The following is a 10,413-nucleotide window of genomic DNA, read 5'->3' on the forward strand; positions in this document are numbered from 1 at the left end:
GAAATCTGGCCATGTGTAGCAACATGGACCTTGAGGGTGTTATGCTGAACGAAATAAGTCAGGCAGAGAAGGACAAATATCATATGTTTGCACGTATAGGAGGATGAGGAGGAACTTGACGGAGGAACAAGGGGGAGAAGAAGAGGGGAAATGGTGGGGGAAAGGGAGAGAGGCAAACCATGAGAGACTCTTGAATGCTGACAAAAACTGAGGACTGATGGATGTGGGGGGGAGGAGGGATGGGCATGGAGGAGGGCACTTGTGGGGATGAGCACTGAGTGTTATGTGGAAACTAATTTGACGATAAACTATTAGAAAAAAAAAACAAAAACAAAAAATAAAAAAATAAACTTAAAATAAAATTATGTCACCAAAAAAAATCAATTTCAATAAAATGTGGCAAAGGGAACTCAAGGCATAGAACAGGATGGTATAGAAGCCTCTAAATATTTAAGAGACAGTGGAGACTACTGCTTCAAAATGGAGTACAGCATAAAAGGAAATAGTAACATATGCAACAAAAGCAAACTGAATCAAAAGCCATGGTTCCTTAAATTGATACAGCTAAAATTTTTCATTAATGGTTAATTCACAATGCTTTATGAAGAAAAGGTACAATTGGAGACAGGCTACAGAAAGTCCCTCGGGGCCACTGTGTAAAGTTCACAGCAGCCCTGCAGTCCTCAATGTCTATGTCATAAGCACCATGGCAACAGACAGTGTTCAAGGGCACAATGGCCCTTCCTGCTACTGAATTTTCTATATTCTTAAACACTGGGAAGTCTTTTCAACCTTTGCTACTATGGAGTTTTTCAAATTGTCACTTATAACATTTCTTGATTCTTTTTTCTTTATTCCTTTCGACTACATGAACAGAGTATAATACTATCAATGCTTGGGAACAGTATATTTTCTTTACAATCATGTTTTTGTTTTTCTTGATAGGCAAGATTCTTTTCCTCCTTTGTGTCTTAAAAGTAACTTTATTGTCTGCATATTTGTCCACTGCTTGCTTAAGAGCATTAACTCTTTGGAAGAAAAATAAGACCTACATTAGTTAATGGGCTATAGAATCGATACAAAACAAATCTAGGTCATGCTTTTGCCTATGACATAGGTAGTAACTACAGTTTTGACAGATTTCAAAATATTTAATCAAGATTTTTATTGAGAAAGAAGAATTTTCCCAGTACCTTCTACATTGTTAATATAATCTAGGGATATAAATTATGGTACTAACTGAACAACAAATATGATTGGGAAATGGCAGAGAAAAAACTTTTAATTTTTCTAACTCTTTAATATAGTAAAAATAGTAAGTAGAAGTTCTTCTAACATAATGTAATGTATATTGTTTACATGCAGATTAGGGAGCAAATATTAGAGAAAAATTTAACTATATAACCACTTGACATAAAATCTGGAAAAGGAAAAACTCCTTTTATAGCATTTTCTCTGGAAAGTATTTGTTTGTTTGTTTACAAATAGTTTATTGTCAAATTAGTTTCCACATAACACCCAGTGCTCATCCCCACAAGTGACCTCCTCCATGCCCATCCCCCCCACCCCCCCACATCCATCAGTCCTCAGTTCTTGTCAGCATTCAAGAGTCTCTCATGGTTTGCCTCTCTCCCTTTCCCCCACCATTTCCCCCCTTCTTCTCCCCCTTGTTCTCTGGAAAATATTCTTATTAAAGTGTACATCTACAGTTAACCTTTCTGGGTATACACTCATTTTGGGGACTTAGCGGAAGGTCTATAATTACTGATTAGTTTACAAGTGAGAAATTATCTACCTTTATCCCTTGGAGAAAAAGGAAAAGAATAGAAAAATATTAGGACTTTTCAGAGAAAGGAAAGGAATATGAGGGAAAGAATACATAGGACACATCCTCTTTGAACTGCTGAGATAATTTAACTGACAGGAAAGAAGAGGATGAGTGTTTGTTCTTTTCGTTCTTAATTTCATGATATATTCATTTTATTTACCCAGAGTATAGTGCATGTGCACACAGAAAATATATGACTCTTCCAGTTTTCAAGTGTCTTTGGGAAAGAATTTAAAAGTTTACAATGTCTTAATAAAAGATGTTTCAGGGTGCCTGGGTGGCTCAGTTGGTAGGCATCCGACTTCAGCTCAGATCATGATCTCATGGCTTGTGGGTTCAAGCCCCACATTGGGCTCTATGCTGACAGCTCGGAGACTGGAACCTGCTTTGGATTTTGTGTCTCCCTCTCTCTCTGTTACTATCCCAGTCATGCTCTGTCTCTGTCTCTGTCTCTCTCAAAAATAAACATTAAAAAATTTAAAGAAAAAAAGATGCTTCAACACCTCATCTTGCATCATCTGAATTTAACTTAACTTAGCAAATTACAAAAATAACTAAATATCAGTTTCACTGTGGAGTTGATTACCTCAATGTAAGAGGTGATTTATCCATAAATGCAAAGCAGTGATCTTACCTGAATGTTATCATAGAACAGAACATCAGGCACTTTCATTTTCTCCCGGGCATTATAGATCGGTGCAGTAACAGCTCCAATCCTCAGAGATCCAGAAGCTACTTCACCTAAACATTTCCCACCGGATAAAGAATTACTCGTAGCACTGTCCTCAGAGAAACCAAGTCCAACATGAACATAATACAATACAGCTTCTTTAACATCTCATAGGCTTATTAAGGAAAATGAAGTAAGATTGAAGGTGGTAATAAAACATCACAGCGCTACATAAAAGTTTAAAATGATCCAAAATATAATAAATTTTATTTAAAATAATGTATGTAGCAAATAGCATATACAATTACAGAAGAACTGCTCCCACCACCAGAACTCAATCAAGCAGCCTTCATAAGCTTATTTTGTCAGAGACTATCACACATAAACAAGGCTGGATACACATTCAAAAGTTCTGAAGTACTTTGAATATCTTTCTTGGGAATCTACCCTTTGAAAAAACTCCAAATGAGAATCACCTAGAGTTCTAGTAAAAAATATTGATGAACCAACCTCCCCCGCACCCCACCCCAAGACCTCTCAAATTACTATTTTCAGGGATGGTCCAGGAGATCTGTAGTTTCAAGTACGTACCCCATGTGTTACATATTCTGTGATAATTACTATTTTATTGTCTCCTTTTTTAGTTGGTCTAGAATAGAATATGATCTCATTAAAATAAAATAATAAATTTGAAGTCATGGAACACATCTCATATGTATTCTCCACAGTAAAGAGATATAAATGTTCACTGTCTGACGTATTTCAAGGTTAATAATCGTAACATTAATTGTGATAGTTGTTAAAGTAATACTGATGATTACAATAGAAGCCATCATTTATTGAGGACCTTCTATAGGCCAGATCTCAAACTGGAAGCTTCATTGTTTTCTCATATAATTTCATATAATCTCAATGAGATAAGAATTATGAGGTAGCTAAGGACATAAATTAAGTAATTTGCTTAAAGCTACCCAGCTAACATGGGTAGAGCTAAAAACAGAACTTAGGATAGTCTAATGCTCTTTCTGCTAAGTGGGGTATGTTTACTCCTTTGACTCCAAATAATATTCCACCCTGTGGAAATACCCGAGCAAGCAGACAGATAATTAGGATGCCTTCTTCTGAATTAGGATGTCATCCTTCAGACCTATCTTCTCCCCAACCCCGCCCCACTTCAAATAAGAAAATTGCTCTTTTGTGCTAAAGCATTTTGAAAGATAGGGTTGGGGGGGAGAAACATTGTGTTCTGCAGTACTGTGAACTATTTTGAGCTAAAAATAATTAAACTGTCACCCTGTTTAATCAGTGCCGAGTGCTACATGTTTGCCAAAGCAAAGCAGACCTCTCTCTCCAATAGATCCTTGATATTTCCCTTTTATTTATAAGTTCTATAGAGAAGAACCATGAGCTGTCATGTTGAGAATCTACTGTTTATTTTCTACCATCAGGTCTCCGAAACAGACCCAATATAAAATTGTACAGAGAAAGATCAGGATTGTGACAGTGACTTAACTATATGCTTTTATGCTGAGATGACAAGCATAATTTCAGATTCAAGTAGCATCTGATACCATCTATGGTTTAGTTTATGGAACACTTCTGTTTAGTTTGATTTGGGGCTTTAGGACAATTTAATTCACACAACTCATGTTCATTGTTAAAATTTTAAGCTTGAAAAGGGACATGCACTCAGAGAACGGTGATGCTTATACATCCTGGAGAAAGCTGGCTAGCTGTGTCTCCTAAGAAATCTCAAAGGATGGCATTATTTTGGTGCATTTGTCAAGGTCCTTAGTCTTGTAGACTCAAAATCTGATTTTGTCATGTCAACTGACAACAAACCTAACACTCAGGAGAATATTAAACACAAATATTCTGATCTATACATAAATTCTGATATATAAAACAAGAATTGAAAATACTACAACACAATGAAAACTACAACTTCCCTATGGACCACAGGGTACGCTGGTTGCCATAGCAGCATATTACTCAGTGGGGGAGACCCACACGGAAAGCCAAATCCTCATCAGAAGGTTATCTGGTGAATCTCGTCCTTCGAACAAGGAGAGTACATTAAATGAATTCTCCTCATGAGAGATGACATTAAAGATAAATGGAACCATATGGGTCAAAAGTCTCTTAGGTTCCTCATCCCCTATACAAGGCGCAGATGGGAACTGACACTGACCTGGTACCAAGACTGAGCAAAAATGTACAGTCAGAACGACGTGGGCTTTCTCTGGATATGTTCAAAGGTTCAGTCAAGTAACATTATGAGTCTCCAGGTCAAGGTCCCAGAGCTATTCCATCTCCTTGAGCTGTCTGGGCATATCTGTCCCCAGATCTATCGGTATGTGGAGTTTATAATTTTACCTAAAAAAGTCATCTCGTTTCTTCAACACCAAATTCCCATCTTAGTGTAGCCCCAACTATTAAAAACATCTACTACAAAGAGAGTCACAATAAGCCCTCATTAGAAAGGGGGCACACATTGGATTTTTCATATAACAGGTAATTACCTCAAAAAATAGAGAACTATTTGTTGTGTTCTAATTGAAGAATAGGGAACTTTTATATCCCCAAAACTATACTTATGGTTATCCAGACGAAAAAGGATCACAAAAGACAATAAAGGTGGAAACAGAAAGAGTAAGAAGGCATGAAATGGTACTTGGAATATTATTTTAGTCTATATCAACCTAGAATAGTTTCCCAAACATATTCTGCAGGGTACTAGTGGTCCTCAAAATGTAAATGTTGTGCAAGGAAAACAGAATTCTAGATTCTATGGGGAAATACATTTGGAAAAAAAGGTAAAACAAAACTGCATAAATTTATTTACAGCAGGGATTCTAAGAGACTTGAACAGGTTTGTCTGAATTGTGACTGTGTGAAGGACCTGTATCTGGTATGCACTGAAATAAAGGAAAAGTCTAAGATTTGACTTGTAAGTGGGTTTCAATAATTTTTAAAGAAAAGATTTGTTTCTTCAACCCAATGTATAAAACAAAGTAGATGGAAAACAAAACTGTATTTTACTGAAATTAAAACAATAATACAAATGTCTGATAATTACTACTTCACTTAAGAAACAAATCAAATACTTACACTTGTAATCCTCCAATTCTGGTTCCTGATTATTTTCAGCACTGATTTCTATTCCAGCATCTGCCAGGTTTTTTTCTAATGCTGACCTTGCAAGGCTTGGTAAGAACCTAGAGGATTGAGGGTGGGGTGGGGGGAAGGATAGAATGATAAAGTCAAAGGTTCAGTGATTCCTAAGTATCTTTTGGCACGTACACACACAAACTCTCTCTTTCTCTCCTCCCTTGTTCTCTATTTCAATATAACCATTTATGAAAGATCAGTCTTGCTCTGTGAAATCCATAAAAAATTTTGGAATATAAACTTGAAGCACCTGTGAAGATGAAATATATGTTTGTTGAGCTCTTTTAATAAGTAAAATTTATGTGTAATTATCAGTATTCATTTACATACAACATTTTACAGGACATGATTTAAAATAATTTACTTCTTAAAATGGATTTACTAAACCTCATAAATCATGTTTAACTATTTAACTGGATTATCAAATTTTCTTAAATAGATAAAACAACACTTTAACCTGTTCCAACTTGGCAATTAGATTTTCAAATTAGTGGAAGCGGATTAATGATGTTTACTTTCTAACACAAAGTACTCAATTTAGGGCTATCCAGCTTCAACTTCCTTCCATTTTAAAAATATATCTGCTTGTCTGTTCTATATGAATATTGTCAAAACAACAATCTGGTGACTGACAGAGGCATTCTTCATCTACAAATAGACTCTATGAACATCGTGAGCTTAGATTATGAAAATGGAGTTTCCCACCCACACAAATAAAGTTATGTCTAGAACTTATGATCCCAAGTGAGCCCACAGAAACGATTTTTTAACCCATTACCTGTGCTATACTACTATATACTAACCTCTGTGTGCCACGATATTCCAAATAAACATACTGAAAACGTAACACTTCTAATTTAGGCTTTCCATTGCTCTAAATCCTTGGTGGTGATTCCCACAGCCTTGAGTGTAAGTTCGAAGAAAACAGATGTTGGCGTGAGCGAGAAGGCAAATGAATGAGCATCTGAAGAACTGATGGATTTCCTGTCCCTATGATATAATCCACATAGCTGACACTATCTCCCACCTCCAGCATCATTTTGGTTCTAGGCTATGATAGGGGAATTTCTAAACTCTAGGTCAGTAGCTCATTGGTTCAGCATCAAGTAAGACTTACTTGCTTAATTAAAAAAAAAGATACTGGCTCATCCCACAAACGAGGAGAAAAAAGTATGTCAGGTTGTATTCGGTCAACCTTAATTTTTCTAGGTTTCAATTTTTCCTAGTAAACGCTTTCCTTTCCCATTGCTCACTGATATTTTCTACTTGCTTTTTCTCTCTGTCTGTGGCCTTTCATAAAATGAGTGAATGAATGAAACAGCACTATTTCTATCCTACTTCCCTATAACAAAAACAAATACATACCCTGTTGTAAAGTTTCTAAGGGTATTTATCACTATTAGGAGCACCACAATGCCTTTTTAAAATCATTTTCATCATTATCTTCATTTACTACCAGTAAAAATAGAATTGGAAAGTCTCCAGTCTCTGTGGTCTTGGCTGTAACAAAAAACTAAAAAAATACTCAACCACATTCTAGGAAACAAAAACAGAAGTAGTTACCCTAGGCTAACTCAAATTACTGTGTCGTTGTCACAGAAGTGAGATACGGTCTTTGGATTAAGTAATAAGATAGGGTTTCTCAGGATGGTAGCATGAGAAGCTAGAGCAAGGATAGGGATGCTCCCAAATTACCAGTGCAGGGAAGAGGGGTGGTACTATTAGGAGCAAGTGTGGAAGAAAAAGACTGTGGGGCTCAGAGGCTATTAGGTAGACTGTGACTTCTATTTAGAATGTGTAATTAATTAATTGATACCTGTGATTTTAATCTTAAGTTTATAAATAGTCTCTGAATATTTAAGTTAATTTATGTCTCATTCTACTTATAAAGTTAGTTTACTACATTTGTGAGTTATTTACTTTTTCTGGAGAAGTTTTGTTTGTTAATTCAGATATCTGAAGTAGTTAAAAGGAAAGAAGTTACATAAAATCTATTAACAAATTTCAAATGTTTGAAGTACCAAATATCTTGGTTAATTTAGCCAAGTTATTTGGAAGATAAAAGGAACCAAGCAGTTTTCAAAGGCATAAAAATAATTCATATCTTCTAGACTCAGAGAGTAAGCAGAATAACAGAAAAACCTAAAGAATATCTAGATTTCTGAAATAAGAGCCTTAAAACACTAAACAGCAAGTGTTAAAGCCAGAAATAAATCCCTAAACAGTCTCTCGGGAAAGCAAAATCATTCTTCAGAACAAAAAAAATACATCGACAATAATCATTATAATCATTTAACATGGCATATGATTAGTTCCATTGGGCTTATGATTTTTAAAAAATTAATTGGTTAATAACGTAAAAAGAGTGGAAATTTTAGAGATGTCATTCATTTTAGGTCACAAGAGAAAAATACTGTATGCAAACTAAGTTTTTGGTGACTGGGAAAATTTCCTCATTACCTCCATGTCAGAGACAGTTAATCTTCATTTCTAATTCTTATACCTCTGCCTAAAATTTCTATGCTAAAGGATCATCATTCCAAGATTTTCTATAAGCAAATAATGTAATGACATATAAAATAGAATAGAACATGGATAGAACTCTTATTACAGGAACTTCTAATTAACTCTTCCACAATAAAAGAACTTTTGGAATATAAAATACCTAATAACTTCCTAATCATCTAAAGTTTCTTTCCTTTGGCTTCATTACGTTTTCAACTATCCAGAAAATGAAATATGCATTTAGTTCCAAGACTTGGTGTACATATTACAGGATATAAAGATAAGGTACTTAGGAAACCATTCTCTCAGATGAAAAAATGTTCTAGTCTGAACTCAACTGCCATAGACAAATAAATAAAAAGTATTTTTTTAAGTTTATTTATTTTGGGAGACTGAGAGTGCAAGCATGGGAGGGGCAGAGAGAGAGGGAGAGAGAGAAAATTCCAAGTAGCCTCCATGCTTGTGAGGAGCCTGATGTGGGGCTCAATCTTACAACCTGAGCCCAAATCAACAGTCAGACACTTAATTGACTGGACCACCCAGGTGGCCCCCAAATAAAGGAAAAGTATTTTAAAAGTTAAATTAACAAGATTTTTAAAGCCAAGCTAATACTTAATAAATTTAATGTTTAACAAATTTAAACTAAAGAATTTCCTTTGATTTGTCTGCTATAAATAATAGATGCCATTAACATAAATTATCTCATCTTTTAAAATTTTTTTGTGAAACTTAGTTTATTTTCACTGCTTCAATATAGAATGAGGTCACCAAAAAAAGAAAAAAAAATTTAGGTAGCAATAATTTCTTTTACCTTCCTGCGATGTGCTATCTTGAATAGAAGATTAGTAAAAAGGGTTTTTGAGTGTGTAGCCTTGCTAAAGTCAACAGATAATGCATAACCAAGATAGCTGTTTCACTCTATGGCAAAGTGTCATGAGTGGTGACAAAGAGGGTTTTATTGTGGTCAGTTGGTAACACTGGAAAAAGCAGTTGACTATTTAATTCAGTAAAATATTTATGAGTGTTAAAAGTAAAAAAATTTTAAGTTTTTCAAGTTTTATAACTGAAATATTTCAAGCATATAGAAAGTTACAGAGGTAACTTTATTTTTTTTTAATTTAATGTTTTATTTATTTCTAGGAGAGAGAGAGAGACAGTGTGATCAGGGGAGGGTCAGAGAGAGAGGGAGTCACAGACTCTGAAACAGGCTCCAGGCTCTGAGCTGGCAGTCAGCACAGAGCCTGATGCGGGCTCGAACCCATGAACCGCGAGATCATGGCCTAAGCGAAAGTCGGACGCTTAACCAACTAAGCCACCCAGGCGCCTCCAGAGGTAACTTTAAAATAGTCTCTTTATCTCTTTTCATCTCTGGAGGTAATTCTCATCCTGAAAGTGTCACGTACTCTCCTGTCCACATTTTTATTTTGCTTTATAAGTATGAATAAAAATATATTGCATTTTTGTCATACTTAGCATTTTTATACATGGCAACATACCCCAAATTTCCTCATGCAAACTGCTTATTTTGTGCTTGCTATTAACTTGGCATGACTGATACAAATAGATCTACTCCATTTTAACTATTTTAACATACTCATTATATGAATATGTCAATTTATATATTCATTCCCTACTGATGGACAGATAGGTTGTTGCCAAATTTTCACTTTAAACAATGATGCAATGAACATTCTTAAACATGGCTCCTTATATATTCCTTTAAGTCCTTCTCTGAGGTGATATTAAGAAAGAATTGCCAAATCAGAACTGGCAAAGAGGAAGTCAAACTTTCACTCTTCGCAGATGACATGATACTCTACACAGAAAACCCGACAAACTCCAACAGAAGCCTACAAGAACTGGTCCAAGAATTCAGCCAAGTTGCAGGGTACAAAATCAACATACAGAAATCGGTTGCATTTTTATACACCAACAATGAAGCAACAGAAAGAGAAATCAAGAAACTGATCCCATTCACAATTGCACAAAAAACCATAAAATACCTCGGAATAAACCTAACCAAGGATACAAGAGATCTGTATGATGAAAACTATAGAAAACTTATGAAGGAAATGGAAGAAGAAACAAAGAAATGGAAAAACATTCCATGCTCTTGGATAGGAAGAATATAGTTAAGATGTCATTACTACCCAAAGCAATCTACACATTCAATGCAATCCCAATCAAAATTGCACCAGCATACTTCTCAAAGCTAGAACAAACTATCCAAAAATTTGTA

General features: G+C 35.2%; 1 protein-coding gene across 4 annotated transcripts in view; it reads right to left on the reverse strand.

Annotated features, from left to right (window-relative positions):
- The window catches only part of VWA8 (von Willebrand factor A domain containing 8), a 349,620-nt gene that overhangs the window by 201,672 nt on the left and 137,535 nt on the right, over positions 1-10,413 (reverse strand). For all 4 annotated transcript variants that reach the window (XR_005532644.1, XM_039257082.1, XM_039257083.1 and 1 more), the window contains exons 18-19: positions 5,610-5,716; positions 2,463-2,569 (exon numbers count right to left, since the gene is read on the reverse strand). Coding sequence is in view for 3 of the 4 variants with exons in the window: in XM_039257082.1 (XP_039113013.1) it covers positions 2,463-2,569; positions 5,610-5,716 (214 nt within the window). In the remaining variant the exon portion in view is untranslated. The remainder of the gene's footprint in view (positions 1-2,462; positions 2,570-5,609; positions 5,717-10,413) is intronic.

Source organism: Hyaena hyaena, unplaced genomic scaffold (genome assembly GCF_003009895.1).
Source record: "Hyaena hyaena isolate Hyena2069 unplaced genomic scaffold, ASM300989v1 scaffold_598, whole genome shotgun sequence".
In the NCBI taxonomy this organism is placed as follows: Eukaryota; Metazoa; Chordata; class Mammalia; order Carnivora; family Hyaenidae; genus Hyaena; species Hyaena hyaena.